Raw genomic sequence first — 18,957 nt, forward strand, 5'->3', positions numbered from 1 at the left:
GAGTTGTCCATAAGAAGGGTCAGTGTGTCCCAGCCCCATCTCCAACCCCTTTCCCTGCCTCCATGAGCACCTCGGGGTCAGCTGACACTGGGGCCCCTTTCCCCCTTGGCCCACCTGACGGACACTGAGTCTGTAGTTGAGCACGGGGTCAACAGCACCAGGTTCCCTCTGCGTCCACTGCAGCACGTAGGAGTAGTTCTTGGACAGCTTGTGGCTGCGGGTGGGGTTGGGGGTGTCGAAGTAAAACTCCGGGCTGTAGGCTTTGGCTAAGAGGGTGGGGAGGGGGCATGGGGACATGAAGGGTGGGGGATGGGGAGAGAGAAGGATGGGAGAGGGAGACAGAGAGGACAGAGTGGAACAGAGATGAGATGGGGGAGACAGAAGGGAATATTGTGAGGAGAGGAGATGGGGAGAGGGTTTTGGGGAGAGTGAGGGTGGGGTAGCAGGGAAGGTGGGAGATGGAGAAAGGGAGATTGAGAATTCCAAGAGGTGGTGGTGGTGAGAAGGGAGTGGAAAGGCCCAAGGTAAAGACAGCAGCGATATTGGAGAAGACACACGAAAGAGGATTGGAGGGAAGACAGGAAGAGAAGGGCCAAGGAAAAGGTAGAAGGAAAAGAAAACATAGGAGAGATAGAGGCAAAACGGTGGGGAAACAGGGAAAGTGTGGGAGAACAGGGGAGAGGGGGAGGAGGTGGGAAATGTCACAGGGGCCTCTGGCGGCAGGGCTGGGGAGGTGGCCAGTGACCTGTGGTGCTAGGCCCCTGTCCTCGAGAGAGGGGATCCAAACAAGAGCTAAAGGGGAACCCAGTCAGTCTGGGGCTGTTGGAAGAGCTGGGAGTGTAGTGGAATGGGGGACAGGCATGCCTGGGGTTCTTCTAGGGGCACTGCCAACAGCTCTGACAGGGAACCGGCTCTCCCCAGTGGAGGAAGAGAGACAGGTTGGGCAACCCTGTCAGTCCCTCTTGGTTCTCCACGCCCCTCACCACCACCTCCACTGCTCTCTGACCCACTCACTCCAGTCTGCAGTCCCATCAGCCCACCCAATTAGGACGATGAGAAGATGGAGCTAAGAGAGATTTCTGCACACTTAGGGGCCTGAAACTCTGGAGTCTAGTGTGATAGCTCAGGAAATGTGTGCAGGTCAGCCCAGCACCCATGTGGTTCTACAGACACTGTTGAGGGGCGACTTCTCTCCCTTAAGTTACAGCTCAGGCCCCTCAAATTGGGCCTGCAGTCCAAAAAAGAGCAGGTTCCCCATCCCTAGTCTCCCGGACCAAGGACAAAGGAAGTGGGGCTTGAAACTTGAGGAGACTCCTCAGTTGTGCGGACTTAGAGCCTTGAGTGGGTGGATCTAAACCGGGTGTGGGCGGGGCTGGAGGGACCGTCCTAAAAGGGACACATGGAGTGGCTGCCTCTTGCAGGCCCAAGGTCCGGGAACAAACCGCCGTACATGCCCTTAGTGGGAACCGAATCAGGGTCTCTCTGGACCGCAGGCTGACGCTCTAACCGCTGAGCCAAACCGGCCAGGGCACCTTTTAGGGGAAAGAGCCCAGACCTGGAGCCGGAGGCCTAGAGGGGCGAAGCATGGGCGTGGTCAAGGAAAGGCCTGAAAGAGGTGGGGCTGTCAGTGTCCACCAAGGAGCAGAGCTGCAACAGGCAGGGCTTACAGCAGGTGCCGGGCCTTGAAAGGGGAAGGCCTAGGCCTGGATTGGTTGGGCCATGTGGAGCGGGCAGGGCTGTAAGAGGAGCTCATGGTTGGACTGGGGTGAGATGGGCCGGATCTAGGCCTGGCATGGGCGGATCTGGGAAAAGCAGGGGCCTAAACTTGGTGTGGGCGGGCAGGAATGCTGCGGCGCTCAGTCAGGGGTGGGCAGGGTTGGAGTTGGGGCGAAGCCTGGGCCCAGGTGGGCTTGGATGCTGGGGTGGGACCTACGGGACGCTCACCGGAGACCTGGAAAAGGCAGACAGCGGAGACGTCGTTGGAGACGCTGCACTCGTAGCTGCCGCTGCTGTCGCGAGTGACAGCGTCGAGGCGAAGCTCGGAGTGGTCGGAGGCCTCGGCGGCGACGGGGACGGCGGGCGGCGGAGGCAGCAGCTGCCCTTTGAAGCGCCATACGGCCGAGGCGATGCGCTGGGGGCTGCCTCGGAGGATCCAGCAGCTCAGGAGCACGGGCCGGCCCAGAGCCTGGCGCACATCCTGGGAGCTGGGCTCCACCTCGGGTGGGACTGGGGGCGGAGGCGGGGCGGCGGTCAGCGTGGCCGAGGTGGGTCTGCGGAGCGGCCCCTACTCCCGTGCCCCCAGCCTGGAAAGGTCTCAAGGCGGATACACATTCGCCACACACTCGTGCCATAACCACGCTCATATCTCCCCGACCTGCACATGCCTACTCCCTCCTGGCTGTTCCTTCCAGCCTCGCGTCCCAGGCTGGGGATCTAGTCAAGCCTCAGATGGCCCCTTCGCGCCCCGTGTGATGAAAAGCAGCAGCCCTGGCCCGTTTGGCTCAGCGGTTGGCATGGCCTCCTTGGACTGCGGTCTGGAGAGACCTGGGTTCCTTCTCGCTAAGGGCACTGCCTCGGTTGCAGTTTGTACCGGCCCTGGTTGGGTCATGTGGGTGGCAACCACTCCATGTGTCCCTTTCACGTCATGTTTCTCTCTCTCTCTCCCTCCCACTCTATCTGAACAAAGTATCAAAAAAAAAAAAAAATGCCCTCGGGTGAGGATAAAAAAAAAGAAAGAAAAGAAAAGCAGCATAACGTCGGGATTTAGAGCCCGATCCCTGGAGATAGATTACTTAGGTTCAAACCCCAGCCCCACCTCTTAGCTGTGAGAACGCACTCAAGTTACTTAACCTCTCAGTAACTTGGTTTCCCATGTGTCAAGGTATCGAGGATTTAGGAGTATCAGCAGTAGGTGGAGTTTGGTTGGATTGGGGTGGGTGAAGGGGTAAAGAGCGGGCAGGCCTGGAGAAAACAGGGAGGTCGTCCAGGTGGGGCAGGGGGACTCACACTGCACGTTCAGCTGCACCTGGGCCTCGCGGGAGCGCACGTTGAAGCCATTATAGCGAGCCGTCTGGCAGCGGTAGGTCCCACTCATGTCGCGGCTCACGCGCTCCAGCCGCAGCTTCCCATCCGGCGTCTCCTCCAAAGGCAGCCCCGAGGGCAACAGAGCAGCCTCCTTGTCCACGCGGGACCTGAGCACAGGCGGCCGCGGCTTGCCCCGCACCTCGCACTGCAGCTCAGCGGGCGAGCCTTCGCGCACGGTCACCACGGCCTTGCCCTTGGGCACGCTGATGGCGGTGGCACTGGGGGAGGGGGTGGGAGCAGGTGAGAGGTCCCCCCTGGCCTCCGCTCTGGGGCTTCTGATTCCCTCTCCCTAGGTGCGACCCTCCCTTCCCCATCCCAGACTTCCCACAGATCTCAGTATCTCCAAGCAGAATCCACCTCCCCCATCCTCTCCACCTCCTGGGTCTCTACCGCAGGCTCTCCCAACTCAGAGAAAGAGCTAACTCGTCCTAGCCTATTCCGTCTTTTTCCTTACCTCAACATTACTACTTCTGGGGGGTTCCACCTTTTAAACAGCTCTAGTAATATCTTCTCTCAATTTCCTTTTTCCTGCCCACTGGTCTTGCCCTAGTTAAAGCCACCATCTCTTTCTGGAGTGTTAGCACAGAAGGCTAGTCTGTATCCCCAATATCCTTACCCTTTTATCCAAAGTAAAAAAATAAAATAAAATAAAATGACATGTGGCCAGAATAAAGACTGTATCTCCCAGCTTGCCTTATGGCTACCATGTGACTAAATTCTGGCCAGTGGGATTTGACAGAAAACCAGTGTCTATAAAGGGAGAAGTCACACTGCTCTTTTCCTCCTTCCTGCAGGCTGGAATGCAGGTTGATGACTGCAGCAGGAACTGCCGCTGTGGAGGAGGTGGCACGTGCTAAGGATAATGGAACAGCAAGACATGATGGAGTGTGGGGCCCTGAGGACTTGGTGGAACAGAGCCGCTATTCCAGCCTGGACTGCTCACTTTTGCATGAAGAGGAAATACACAGCTAACTTATTCAAGGCACTTTTATTTAGGGTTTTTCTGTTATTCACAGCCAAAACTAATCCAACACAATGTCCAAATGGAGGGTCTTTTAAAGAGTTCCATGGGTCCTGCCCTGGCCAGTTTGGCTCAGTGGTTAGAGGGTCACGGGTTCAATCCCCAGTCTAGAGCACATACCTCAGTTGTAGGTTCTATCCTTAGCCCCTGTGCAGGAGGCAGCCAATCCATGTCTCTCTCTCTCAAATTGATGTTTCTCTCTCTCTCTCCCTCCCTGCCTCCCTCCCACTGTATCTAAAAATCAATGGAAAATATCCTTGGGTGAGGATTAAACAATATATTTTTTTAAAAAGAGTTTCATGGGTCCTATCCCACATCACATCAAACACATTAAAATGCCCTACATTAAAGATAAATTTCAAATAATTCTACAAGGCATGTTGAGGTCCAGTTATTTAGTTAGCATAATTTATACTTTATATACATTTATACACTTATTGGCTTTAATTTTGCAGTTTTCTCTTTGTATTTTGGTGCCAATTTATTTATTTTTCCAGGTCTAAACCATTTCCACAGGCCCTTAGAAAGCTTCCATGCCTTAAGCATTAGGATTATGAACCAAATGGAGAAAATGGCTGTGTCCCATTGATTTCCCTGTTCCTAAAACATCACAGCTTCCAACCCTCCTTTACCCCCTCAGGCTAATGTCTCCCCCATTTGAAGTCCTCAGGTTAAAGCTCAAACTCCTTGGCTCTGCAAAGGAGGCCCCTGTGCTCTGGCCTCTGCACCCCAGCCTCATTTTCCCTCTCCATCCTGAGTCACAGCTGTGGGATCCACTTGTCAGGAATATACTCCCTGGACAAGCCAAGCCTAGTACACTTAGGGGTGCCTCATCCCTTCTCTCTGGCTTGTCCCCTCACCTGGCAAGTGCTCACATGGAGAACAGCTCCTCTGTGAAGCCTTCCTGGCATGCCCTGGCAGCCTCAAGATGCTCTGCAGATCCTGCCTTTAGCTCCTAAGGTTTGCCCTTCCAATTCCTGCTTTATCCCATCAGGTGTATCTCCCAGGCTGGGCAGTGGGCTCTGAGAACAGGGTTGGCATTCGTATCTGGGTCCCCAGCTCCTCACCCAGGGCCTGGCACACAGCAATTGGTGAAATAAATCTGTGAAATCTGTGAAGATTTGGCCATTCATAAAGCCCAGTTCAGGACAGTCTCCTTCCGGAAGCCTTTCCTGACCTCTCTAGCTTCACCTGGCTTCTCCCTGTGCAGATGTCAGGATGGAAGGGGCCACCAATGCCATCTGGTTCAATGTATCACAGAGGAAAAACCAAGACCCAGAGAGTTAAAGAGGCTTAGCCCAAGTCAGCCAGCTCCTCAGTACAATGTGCTGGGGACTGGAGATGAGATTTTCGAGACCCTCTCCAAAGTCATCCCCTCCAAATTCCTGTCATCTTCAAATATAAACCCTTCAGGGGTGGCTGGGGTCAGACTCTGAAGGCAGGCTGCCTGAGTTCAAATCCCAGCTCCACCACTTACTGTTGTGTTACCTCAGGTAAGTTTTTTAAACTCTCTGAGCCTGTTTCTTCATCTCTAAAAATTGAAGATAATTTACCCCATAAGGTAAATCATGAACTTGAATGAGATAAATACAAAATCATCAGAATATATAGTAAATACTCAATAAATGTTAACCATTATTATTTCATTATTGTTATTTATTATCATTGGAACAGAGACTCAATTCCCCTGCGTAATGTGGCCTCTAGTGACCTCTCCACCCTCATCTCACTCCATTCTCCCAGCCACACTCTCCTCCTGCAGTTCTACAAATGGCCCACACACTTCCCTGCCTCAGTGCCTTTTCACACGCTGGCTCCTTGGCTTCCCTTCCTGTTCCATCCTACCTTGCTCTCCTTTGTCTAGTAAAACCCTGCCCCTCCTCAGATGTCAGATTGAAGTCTACCTTAGAAAATTCTTTCCTGATTCTCATGTATCGCAGTTTGCAGTGACATATTTATGAGACTATCTAAAAATGTTTGCCTTCCTACTTAGTCCAATGAAGGCATAGTCTATTTTGCCCGCCACTCTACTCCAGCACCTAGCACAGTGCCTGGTATGTAACAGGTGCTTAATAAATGTGTGTGGCATGAACTAATGAAGTTTCTCCACTGGGAACTCCCTTCCCCAAGCTGCTGCCCCACCTCCCCTCCTTGGGCCTCTCCAGCTCCCTCCCACCTCCCTGCTGCCCCTCCAGCTGCTCACCTGTCTCAGAGGAGATGTTGACCTCGACGCTCAGGTCAGGTACAGGTGCTCCTGGGAAGGAAGCCACGCACAGGTAGGTGCCGTAGTCGCTGAAGTTGAGGTCAATGAGCTCTAGGCTGCTTGTGACAGCAGGCAGCTCAGGGTCGTTTCGGGTCACTAGCAGCCTCTTGGACATGCGTGCTGGCTTGCCATTCTTGAACCACTGGTAGGTCACCTTCTCCTGGGGCACCGCATCCACATGGCATGACAGCTTCAGGTCCTGGCCCAGCTGTATATTCTCGCTTTCTTTGATCACGTCTGGGGTGATCTGGAACGTGGCATTCTTCATGGCTGCAGGGCGATGGGGAGGGGAGGGTGGCTGGTACTGGCCCAAAGCCAGGATCTACGTCCCACCCCTACCCACACCCAGCTCCTCCCCTCAAAGTGGCCCTCCTGCAGGTTGGGAGCTACACCACCACCACCACCACAAGAAACCATCATTTTGCTTGGAAATTGTTCTGCTTGTTTAGATGTGTTTTTAAGAGTTCAAAAAAACTCGTTGTAGAAAAGTGGGTTTAGTAACGATGAGCGTCACTGCTGACTGAACATACACTATGTGAGACACACTGTTCCGAGCACCTTACACCAGTTCATTCATTTAACTCACCCCACAATCTGTGAGGAAGGCACTCAGTGTCCCCATTCTACAGGAGGGAACTGAGGCTCAGACAGTTTAATTCAGAGCCTATGCTCTTAACCACTATACTGCCTTACTTGTATTCTTGTTTTAAACCTTGAATGAACAAAATACAAATTTTGGAAGGATGCACTAGAATGTAACACTGGTTCTATCTAGACAGTGAGACTGAGGAGAATTGAGGAAATTTTAATTTGCACATTTTACCCTTTTGTGCTATTTAACTCTTGGCAGCAAGTTTGCATTATTTTTATAATAAAAGCCCAATGCAATAATTTTACATGTACTTACATTAAAACAGAGTTTAGAAAGAAAAGGGTCTAACTTCTTTCAAAAATCTAAATATTGTTTGACATAATCTAAGAGTTAGAACTCTTAATACTGGATGCTAGTTGGACAGGGCACTGGTACGACAGCCATGGACCAGAACTGGGTTGGGCAAAGCAGGCTCTATGTCACCATAAGAAATGACCATAAGTTTCTGGTGTAAACTGAGATCTCATCAACTTGGGTTTTAAAGGCTAAATAAAAACAGGTGGAGAGAAATAATCTTCCCATGGGAAAAGTACTATTAAGGGAAAAAATAGTCATCAGCTAGCCACAATCTTGCTACTCTCTTTCTTGCTCTGATTAGGTAAAAAATCATAGAGAACTAGCTTCTTCTTGTAAGGAGAGTCAGAGGAAGACTGGTGAGTGAAAGTTCAACAACAAAATGTGTTCCTTTCTTCAGAAGACTCTGAGTCAAATTTCGCAGAAGCTATACTTTACTTTCAAATGCTAAAGAGCTGGTAACATACTGTATATTTAAATATGTATGTAATAACCTAATAGCTACACAAGCAGAAGAATTTAAAGTCTTCTCCTCAAAGCAGAAAATCAAGATCATATCAAGCAGCTAATGCTAACTACTGAGGCTGAGGTTTAGTAAGAAAAGTGTTTGTACTTCTTTAGATCATACTCCCAAGTTTTTTCTATCAATTTACATTTAATAATTATCTTCAGACTCACTGAAATGCTTTGCTAGTAAAGATTTACACATGAGCCATGACTGGTTTGGCTGAGCAGTTGGAGCATCAACCTGTGGACCGAAGGGTCTTGGGTCTGATTACCAGTCAAGGGCATGTACCTGGGTTGTGGGTTTGATCTCCAGCCCTGGTCGAGGTCATGCGGGAGGCAACCAATTAATGTGTCTCTCTCACATCAATGTTTGTCTCTCTCCCTCCCTCCTTTCTACTCTCTCTGTGAAAATCAATGAAAAAATATCCTCAGGTGAGGATTAACAACAATAACAACAACAAAAAAGAATACACATGAGGTATGTGGAAATGTGTGTTATTTTCACTTTAACTTTGTGTACAAAAAGAAAGCTAAGAAATATCTCCTGAAGACTGGAAGTCTATATTTAGCTTTTTGCAACCTCGATTTACCAATCTAAAAAAAATGTAGGTACTCAATACCAGGCTTTCCTACCTATTGGATTGTTGAAGTTATATTTGGAGATGTAGATTGTAAATTGTAAATAAAACTTTACACAAATTTTAACCCTGCCATCTGCTGGCAGACACTTGAATTGCAGGAAAATAAAAGTGCCTAGAACATAACCTCCTGAGCTTGTATCACCTACCAAGAGGAAGCAGACAGGACCCTCTCCCATTTCATTCTTAGTTCCTGGAGGACAGGGACCCTGTCTACCTCTGAGTTCCCTCCCACCCTTTGGGAGCCACATACATCGCACCAGCAGGTTGACGGTCTTCTTGGCGGGGTTGCCCACATTGTTGGTGGCTGTGCAGTTGTAGTAGCCAGAGTCCAGGGCCTGAACTGAAGGGATGCTGAGGGTGCCACCCTGGGCCAGAGCCCCCAGGGGCAGCGGGCCCGGCCCGTGGGACCACTGCAGTTGGGGGAGGGGATCACCGCCTGTCAGCAGACACTGCACCGTCACATCCTCCCCAGGGTTCACCACCAGAGTTTCATTCACAGACAGCTTCAGGGCTGGTGGTGCTAAGAGGACAAGGAGGTGGGGACTTAGGGGACTGTGAGGCAGGGCTGAATGTGGGGATATGGGGATCTGGGAAAACCATGGGGTTGGGGAAGGATGGTGGAGAAGAGAGAGGGGGAGAAGGCAGAGAGCGGGCAGAGGGGAGGAGGAGGCACTAGCAGTGACTGCCTAGAGTCCTGAGTGGGTTGGGACACTGTCTCCGGATTGGGGAGTCAGCTCAGGTGGGCGAGGGTATGGGGGGGAGGTGCCTATACCCGTGGTGTTCGTGAGCCGGAAAGTGATGGCCTTGTTGGGGATGCATTGCGCACAGACACTTGGCAGGTGTAGCTGGCGTAGTCCTGGGGCCGAAGGTTCTTCAGCTTCAGGACCTTGGTCTCCCCCTGGGCAGCAGTGGACCACTGGTGTGAGGGGTCTGCTTGGGTCTCCAGGCGTCCCTCACATATTTACCCAGACAGAGGCTAACGTAAATTCCTGTTCTAATTCCTATCTTTCCCAACCTCCACACCATTTATCCCCAGGGAGCCTGAGTCTGGGGGGATGCTCTCCAACCCAGGGTTTCTCTGGGTCTACGGCTGCCCTGGTGCATACTGGCCAGAGCCAGGCCTCTGTTTCTCCGCTTTGGGAAATGGAGTGGTAAGGAGGGGGCCCTGCCCTGTCTTGCAACCCATACAAACACGGAGCTGGCCCTACAGGCATGGCCACCTGTGACACTCGGACAGCCACCTAGGAAAGCCACCTTTGAAAGCCCTCCCTGGTAGGATGGCTTCATCACCATTTGGGACTGTAGGGGACCTATGGGAAGTGAAGTGATCTCTCTGCCCCAACTCCCGCAGTGCCTGCCCATGGATTCTCAATACTATGACAGCCAGCAGCGGGCAGGGATGGCTTGCCTGACTCTAGGGGGTGCATTTCCTAACTGGCAATGTTCCAGAAGGACATGTTGCCCTGGGGACTCTCCCTCCCCATCACTGTTCCCTGAGCTTTCTGTATCAATTTTGTCTGCCCCGTGGTGTCTGAAGTCCAACCAGAATGCATGCTTCCGATATCGGAACATACTGTTTTAGCCAGAGCAGTCCCAGGAACTCCAGATGGTAAGGCCCCAGCCCCCTGCCCACCTCCCTTGTTGGGCACAGGAGGAAGAGTGTAGAGTGAGCCATGATGAGACCAGGCCAGCTACTGCCCGTCCTGACCTGGGTGTAGAGGGGCTCATAGATGTCGACTCCATTGTCCTGGCTGTGGGACAGGGTGTCCGAGCCCCGCTTCCAGATGAAGCGGGCAGGTGGGTTGGAGTTGACAGTACAACGCAGGAACACCGTCTTCTCCTGGTAGAAGTTGCCTCGAACATCACTCACTGTCTGGTGCACCGTCAGCACCGGCTCGTCCAGGTCTGCAAGGGCACAGCCCCAGTGGAGTCAAGACTGGGTGATCCCAAGGAGGTGAGGGCTTGGGCTTCTGGTAGCAGCCTCAGGGAAAGCTGAGCCACCCTCAAGGATGCTTCCAGAAAGCCAGATGCTCTCCCAGCCCTGCAAGCTTGACCTTTAGAATTAGGGAACTGGACTTGATGCCTGCATAGGGGATTGTCTATCTTCACCCTCCCATCATGGGATGGAGGAAGCAGCTGCAGACTGGAAATCAGGAAACCCTGGTTCAAATCCCAGGCTAGCTATCAATTTGTAGTATGACCTGCCTAAGTCCCTTCTCTGCCTGTTTCCTCACTGGTAAATCGGACTAGATTGGCAGTTCTCACCCCTGTTTGCACAATAGAATCACATGGAGATTTTCTTTTTAATATTGATGTCTGGAAGAGCTCATTAATGGTGTCAGAAATCAAAAGAGTGATTGCCTCTGAAAAGATTACTGACTGGGAGGGGGCATGAGGGAACTTTCCAGGGTCCGGTAAATTCTCTTGAACTGGATGGTGTTAACACATGCATATGTAAGACTTCATTAAACTGTACAGGTAAGATTAATGCACTCTATTGGATGTAAATTAACCCTCAATAAAAAAAGTCCCAATGTCGGGGCCCCACCCCCAATCAATTACATCAGAATCTCTGAAAGTAGGACCCAGACATGAGTATTTTTTAAAAGGCTCCCGTAGAGATTCTAATGTGCAACCAGGATTGTGAACCAAAGGCACCGACATTCCACATTCAAACATCCTACAAAGGATGTTCCGACATCCCAACATTCTGTCCTCCTTCCACAGCCCACTTAGATAGAAACCATCACCAAGGTCGTGGGCAGAGGTGGGCATTGCTGAAGTCCAGGCCATGCCGGCCAGCCCCTTCCAGCACCAATAACTCGAGAAGTGACCCTCAGCCCCAGGGTTTGGGAGGCCCCTGGGTGGCTGATGGGGGACAGAAGAAAGGGCCTGGGGTTCCATTGCTCACCACTCTGTTGGGCACCAAAGGGGAGCATGAGGGGTAGGTTCATGGCAAACATGGTAGACATTAAGATGGCATAAGGCCCTTGGGCCTGGCCCCACAGGAGCTGGGTACCTGGGTCAGCCAGGATAGGCAGAGGTGGGTGGCAAGCAGGGAGACAGCCTCTTGGGGTTAAGGGAATATCCATGGGGGTCAGGCAGAAACTGGGGCTTCCCTCTCAAGCAGCAGCAAGAACTGAGGGGTGCTTGCTCCTGCATTGGGTGGGGTAAGAAAGTTTCACAGCTGCCCCAGGACAAAAGCAGAGGCATGAGGTACTGTGGGAAGGGCACTGGACCGTAATGAAGACACCTATGCCCGTGAGCAAGTCTTAAGCCCTCGGTACCTTAGTTTCTTCATCTGTGCAATGGGTATGATCCAGCCTGTTCTGCCCTCCCTGCTCACTTTGCAGGGATGTTGCGAGGTTCATATGGGATTACAGATGGGAATGTGTGAGTGGCCTCGGGCAGTACACGTCGGAGATGCAGCAGGGATTTCCCTCTCCAGCATGGAAGAGGGAGAGCCTCTACTGTCCTCCCCGGAGGTGTCGGTTCTCCAGGGCACTCCACTCGCACTCCTCCTTCCCAGCCTGAGCCCCTGGGCGCCTCCCTGGGCCAGGACGGACGAGGGATGGGGCGTGTGACGTCCAGGGCAAGGCCAGGAGGGACAGGAGGGGCGCCGACTCACACTGCACGTCCACGCGGATGGACTTGATGGCGGGCACGCCCACGCTGTTCTCCGCCTTGCAGTAGTAGCTGCCGCCCTGCTTGCGCGCCATGCGCTCGATGCGCAGCGTCTCATTGAACACGGATGTCTTCTGGAACTTCTCTGACGCGCTGCCCACCGTCTTGGTCCACCGCACCTGGCAGGCAGGGCTGCGCAGATTCAGACCCCGCAGTGAGGGTGGGGTATCCTCCAGGCTGAACCCTGCAGTGCGTCTCCCCTCCCACCCCCATGATTTTTCACAAGCTCACGTGGGGCATACACAGACCTGGGAAACTAACCCAGACAGACTTGTGGGAATGCGCAGGCAGGGTAGGACGCCTCAGCCAAGAGCCTGGGGAATCGGGGGTCAGATGGATGAGGCTTTAAAGAAAGCAGTATGAGCGGTGGTTAGGAGCCAGTGGTTGTGGGCAAGTTACCCAACCTTTCCTGACTTCCTTTCCTCATCCATAAAATGGAATATAATCCCCCTCCTAGGGTTACTGAGAAGGTTAAATTAATGTATATTTAGTGCCTGGAAAACTAAGGTTACTCATCTCTCGGCTTCAGATTTCTCATCTATGCAAGAGGTCTATGTGGTAGCCGACCTCCAAGATGGCCCTGGATGGTCCCTGCCTCCTGGTATCCAAACCTTTCTGTAGTCCCCTCCCACTCTGTACCAGGGATGGTCTGTGTGACCAATAGAACATGGCAGGGTGATGTATGTTTCCAATATCAGGTTATCAAAGTCTGTGATTCCCCCCACCATAGTTGCTTTCTCGGGTCACTCGCTCTGGGAAAAGCCAGATGTCATGTCATGAGCAACCCTGTGGAGAGGTCCACGGGGGAGGAAGGGAAGCTTCAGTCAACCACACGGAAGTTGGCTTGGAAGGGGATCCTCCATCCCCACAGTCCTCAAATGACTGGCGAGAGACCCTGAGCCAGCAGCAGCCAGCTCAGCCACCCCGGGATTCCTATCCCACACACACGTGAGACAGTGTTTTGTTTTAAGCCCCTAAATTTTGGAGCATTTGTTATGCAGCAATAGATAACTATAACTATTATGGAGCATAACACCCACTTTGCAGGGTCATTGTGATGTTTAGAAACTAAGTATGTAAAGCACCTAAGTGTGGGGCCTGTTATATATGAGTTACTCAATAAATGTCTATTATTATTAGCCTTGCCACAGATTAGGGGACACTATCAAGGATCACACAAGAAACTGAGGCTACTATTCAAAGTATCAGAGGTTTAAGAAAACTGATCAGTTTCAGGTTACTAAATCCTAAGGATTGGAGGATGAGGTAGGGAAGCTTCCATCTTAAAGTTGAGAAGTACTGCTTGTTACTGAGATGGGGCAAGCCCTGATCCTGGTGAACAGGTCAGGCCATAGGTCATAGGTGAAAGGGCACCTTCTCATGCAGGGAGGAGCCACTGCAGGCCATAATGTTGCTACTCTCATCGCCTCAACACTCCTAACTTTACCCTCATGGACTTAGAGCTTACAAAACTTGGGGAAGGACAAAGGCAGTTTTAGGTCATCCCTACTTAGACCAGAGGGTGCTTTGGAGAAAGAACAAGGCCATGAAAATATTTTTACTTTTTGTACCTGACTTTTGTGGTTTTAACATAATTGCCTAGATGGGGTTTGTTTACATACTGCTTAGGACATGATTTGCTTTATCCATTTGAAGGCTGAAGAAACTGGTCCTTGGAGGGACTTGGACTACTTGGACCTCAGGGCCAGTAGTATGAATGCATGCATGGAGGGGATGCGAGTTAAGGCCACAGAACCGTCTGTGGCATCTTTCTTCAAGTCTACAAAATTCTCAGCCCTTAATTCTTTAATTATTGCTTTCTCTCTGTTATCTCTAGTCTCTACTAGAACACCTAGGTTTATGTTGTAGCTTCTCATTCTATCCTCCTGTCTCCCAACTTCCTTTTCATGTCTCCATCTCTTTGTTTTCTCCAGTCTGCATTGTGGCTGATTTCCTCAGATCCAGCATCTAATTCATTAATTTTCTCTTTAGTTATCTCTGTGGTATTAAGGCCAAATTTTTCAAAAATTTATTTTGTTTTCTAGGATTTCTATTTACTTTTTTTTTTTATATCTAACTGATCAGGTTTTATAATCTCCTGTCTTGTGGATTATATTTCTTCCATTATCTCTTTAGACATTTTAAACATTTATTTTATTCAAATTGTTCTATTATCCGTTTCCTCAGATATGAATTGTTCAATTATTTTGAGTCTAGAGACTGGCTCTCCTTGCACTGTATTTTTAAAATGAGTTTTAAAATTTTACTCCACAGGCTTGTATCAGTGGGACTTCCACAGAAGTCCCACTTAGGCCTAACAGGCCTGTCTGTTCTGTAGCTTTGTGGTTGACTATGCCCAAGATACATGGGTCCATAGGTTTCAACCAGTTTTTATGTTAGTTTCTCAGTTTAGGATTTTCTTACCACTTGGATAGCGCAAGACACAGCCAGGCTCTCATAGGTGACTATTTGCACCCACATCCTAAAACAGAGTCTGCTCTCTGCTGTGCCTCTGGCTGTGGGACAGAGGTCTCTGGTCCCCATTTACAGGTGATACTACTCTTGTCAAGCTTCCAGCTTTAGACAGAGTGCCATTCCAGCTCCTAGCTACAGAAGGCCCTGTGGCCTCAACTCGTATCCCTTCCATGCATGCCTCAATACTACTGGCCCTGATGTCCAAGTAGTCCAAGTCCCTCCAAGGTTCTTCAACTTCAGCTCACTACCATAACTATAGATACCTTCTTCATTCTGGCCCTAGGAATTCCCTCTTTCTTGATATTTGGAATGGACAATTCCATGACCACTCAGTCCAAACCCCGACCACAAAATGTTGCCCCCCCCCCCAAGACCGAATACTCCATGACAACAGGAACCGTAGTTGTATCCTTGGGCCCCATCACAGTGTTTGGCATGTAGCAAGTATACACTAAATATTTGTTGTAATAAAATAAGTGTAAGAGGAACTAGAAGAGGTGAGCAGCAGTGGTCAAAGCAGGAATGAACAGGGTGTAATTGGGCAAGTTCAACTGGAGGACAGGGTGTGAAGAGGACGGCGGGGGGAGATGAGACGGGGCAGGCAGGTGGGGCCAGATTGTGGGAGATCTTCAATTCTACCTCCAGGAACCTGAACTGGGTCTGGCAGGTAATGAGGAGCCATCGAAGGTTTCTGAGCAGGGGAGTGATATGTCATAGCAGGCTGTAGAATGAGTATTCTGGGATCAGGGAGCAGGAATGGATTGGAGAGGGTAATTTGGGAGAATGGGAAGCCAGTTAGAGTCTACTGCAGTGGACCAAGGAACAAGATGGAAGGTCTGACCTAAAGGAGTAAAGGGGAATAGAGAAGGGAAGACCCATGTGAGGGCATAAAAAGAAAAGCCCCAGAGGCTGGCTATATGTGGGGAATGAGATGGGACAGAGTCAAATATAAGCCCGGGAGTTTGAGCTTAAGTAGCAGGAAAAACAATGACATCATGGATGGAAACAGAAAAGTGAACACGTGTACAGGCAGCCACAGCCACAGACGACTCACACGCGTGATGCGCAAGGGGACACACACAGGTGGCCGGTGCAGCCTCACGGAGAGACGGCCCAGCTGCCTCCCTGGCGGCAGGGACAACCATCCCTAATGGTCACACCTGACACAAACACCAGCCTGAAGACTGGCAGCATCACTCTCACTTCTAAACAGACCTCTGAGAAGGAGCAAGCAGTGATCCTGGTTTCAGGCTGACAGAGTCTTTAGGGGTTTCCTTGTCCATCTGCTTGTCTCAAGGCCAAACCTACGAAAGCCACCCCTGTTCCCAAAATTATCCTGAAAAAAGGGTTTCGCACTTCACTCTCCTTCCTAGGATCCAATCGAAACCTTTTCTGCTGCTCTTAAAGGTCACAGCAGCTCACCAGCAAATTCCACCCGTCCCTCCAGCCCACCGTCTCCCGCCTCCTCCCATCAGCTCTGAGTGATAACCAGCTCACACTTCCTGTCTGAATCATTCAGTTGGTCTGGGACAAAATTCACCTGGCATTTCCAGATACTCAGCATCTGTTGCTTTCTAATTGCTTTGAGTCTTTTAATCTCAAGAGTGTAGGGCCTGCCTACCGGAAGCCTCCTGAAGTAGATTGTATTCTATGTTGCTGGTAATTCCTGGAGCTCCCAATCCAAAAACAAATACACTAGGAGGAAGTGCCAAGCTACAGAGAACACTGGTTCTGCGTTCAAATTCTGCTTCCACCTTCACAAGAGCTATGTGACCCTGAACCTCGATTCCTCAGCTGTGAAATGGGGGCACGGATGCCTTCCTCACAGCAGTTTATGAGGAGCCAAAGAGAAAACACTGGAGAAATCACCTAGTACAGTGTTGGCACACACCCTCAAACGGTGCTGAAGGTGTATCTGAGGATGTGTCTGCTAACAGACATGACGGTGGAGTGAGATCGAATAACTGACATTCAGGTTTTCCCTTGGCCATTCATGTTCTCAGGTGAATAACCCTGCAGCCCCCAGCCTTCCCCAGAGTTCATTTTCCAGCTATTTCCCAGCCCCATCTCCTATCTTCTCTGTATTTGCCACTGTTGACTCCAGTCCCCAGCTCTGATCCCAGAGTGGGGTGGGAGGGAGGAGTGAGGGCGAGAGGGGCCGCACAGGCTGGATAGGGGCTTACCTGGGGCCTCGGGTGCCCGGTGACAAGGCACTGCAGCACGAGGGTGTCGCCCTCGCGGATGGTGTAGACGCGCTCGCTGATGTTGTCCTCTTTCACCACACACGCCTGGCCTGCGTGGACGATCTGGGCCTGGGCTGGGGCTGCAAAGAGCGGGAGGTTTAGACGAGAGGCACCAGGGCTAGAAGGGGTCTGAGACTCCCTCCTGAATATGCCAGAGGGAGGGATCAGCCCAGACCTCCCAGGTCATTCTTCAGAGGCCTGACCCCATTGAGCTCAAGAAAGAATCCTCCCAGAACCCCTAGGCCAGAACCAGAGAGGCCAGGAACTCAGGAGAGGGGCAATTCTTCCCCATCCCACCTCCCTTGCAAGAGGTCTGTGCTGGTCAGTGAGCTGATGAGGGTCGGGGCTTTGTAATCCGTGCAGACTGTCACTCAGTGAGCACAGTTGTCTCAGCAGCCCCTGCAGTGGAGGCTGTGGCGCTCCACCCAGCTTCCTGCAGCTGGCCCGGCTTCCATCCCCAGCTGCTCTGAGTAACAGCTGCTGGGTGCACAGAGCCCTTTCCCCGGGGAATTGCCCTTAGCCAGTGGGAGCTGCCTGGGCCAGAAATGCCTAGGAGGTCACCTCTTCCGCAGCATAGACACACATCTGCTGGTGCAAATGCTCAGCCCTCTTGCCTCAAGATGGGATGGCTGTGGTGCGTTCACACTCCAGACTCCACCCGGGACCCCCAGACCCCGGGAACAGGCTGTCAGACTAACCACATTTTTGCCCAGTTTCTTCCCTCACCCCCTTAGTTCCTCCTGAGGGCATTTTCTCCGCAAATCACTTGCCTGAACTGTACCCACCCCCAAACACCCAGGCTCTACTTCTAGGGAGTTTAACCTGCGATTCCCCCAACCCCACAGACTACCTGTGTCAGCCTCTTCTCCAAGGGGCAGAAGTTCTCCTAAGGAGCCCGGATGTTCTAAAAAAACAACTGGCTCCTCCCTGACCTCTCTCCAAGTGCGCAGGGCTGGGGGAACCCAGAGGGGAAATGACACAGCCCCACCATCCTAAAGGCAAACCAGCCCCCATCCCACAAATGCTTGGACTCTGGGAAGGAGAGCAAAGCCCCCAAGTTCACACCTGTCTGCTCAGTTGATGGTGGAGAGAGTGGAGGTGGGAGAGCTGAGCAGGGCACGAGGGACATGGGGAGTGAACACAGTTCTGGCCCTAAAGAGGTGCACAGAGGTGAGCTAAAACCTGTACATAAAACGTGTAACTCCCCGCAGGAAGTGCCCCACGACTGACCTGCACGATCCCTCCTTTTGTATTGGTCTCTCCCCCAGCACAGCAACAGCGCATCAGTCTGTGTGTCTATCAAATCCAGGGTGCTGTCTTTCTGCCCACCAGACTGTGAACTCCTACTTGATGAGCCACTTCCCGCAGCTGACTTCTCCCACGTGTACACACTCCTCTGGAGGAGGGCTGGCTAGCACAGCCCACCCAGACCCCCTTGACCTTGGCATTTCAGTGCGTCCATCATCCCACCTCCCACCCCCCCACCGAGTTTCATTAGCATGAGTTAGCCTGCCCCACTTCACTCACCCCTGGAACATCTGGAACTGTTTCTGACCCTGAACCAACAGAAACCCCCACCGAGTGGCAGGCCCCAAGAGGCTCTGTCCCACTTAACCTCAGCCCCCCCGCCACACAGCCCAGGACAGCTCTGCCAGCAGCAGCAGCTTCTGACTCCAAAGGCAACCAGGCCGGGGCCTGCATCAAGAGGCACCGCAACATAATCCCTTCATTCAGTCTGTGGAACAGCAAAGGCTCCGAGCCGCCAGGTGCTGGGTGCTGAAGAGGCCATCAGGAAATGCAAACAAGGGCCGGCTCTGAAAGGGCATTTCGGGAGACCCACAACGAGCCGGGAAACAGAAAGGAACAGGATGACTTCCGAGTGTGCTGAGTGCTAAGACGACTCAAAAGCAGGGTATGTGGCAGGAACAGTGGGCAGAGGAGAGACCTGTGTTAGAGAGATGGAAAGAGCTGACAATCTGGGGTGAATTCCTGGCGCTGCTACCCACTCGCTGGGTGACAATGGGCAAGTTGCTTATCTCTCTGAGCCTCAGCCTCTTCATCTGTAAAATGGGAACAATGATGCCTTCTCCCAG

At 51.6% G+C, this 18,957-nt stretch overlaps 1 protein-coding gene across 1 annotated transcript in view; it reads right to left on the minus strand.

Annotated features, from left to right (window-relative positions):
* Window positions 1–18,957, minus strand: part of MDGA1 (MAM domain containing glycosylphosphatidylinositol anchor 1) — a 139,278-nt gene that overhangs the window by 96,760 nt on the left and 23,561 nt on the right. The window contains 11 exon segments of the mRNA XM_036248668.1: window positions 115–266; window positions 1,945–2,226; window positions 3,007–3,294; window positions 3,297–3,302; window positions 6,309–6,638; window positions 8,713–8,982; window positions 9,235–9,279; window positions 9,282–9,360; window positions 10,171–10,367; window positions 12,091–12,265; window positions 16,805–16,944. Coding sequence (XP_036104561.1) covers window positions 115–266; window positions 1,945–2,226; window positions 3,007–3,294; window positions 3,297–3,302; window positions 6,309–6,638; window positions 8,713–8,982; window positions 9,235–9,279; window positions 9,282–9,360; window positions 10,171–10,367; window positions 12,091–12,265; window positions 16,805–16,944 — 1,964 coding nt within the window.

This window comes from Molossus molossus, unplaced genomic scaffold (assembly GCF_014108415.1).
Source record: "Molossus molossus isolate mMolMol1 unplaced genomic scaffold, mMolMol1.p scaffold_m16_p_8, whole genome shotgun sequence".
NCBI classification, from domain to species: Eukaryota; Metazoa; Chordata; class Mammalia; order Chiroptera; family Molossidae; genus Molossus; species Molossus molossus.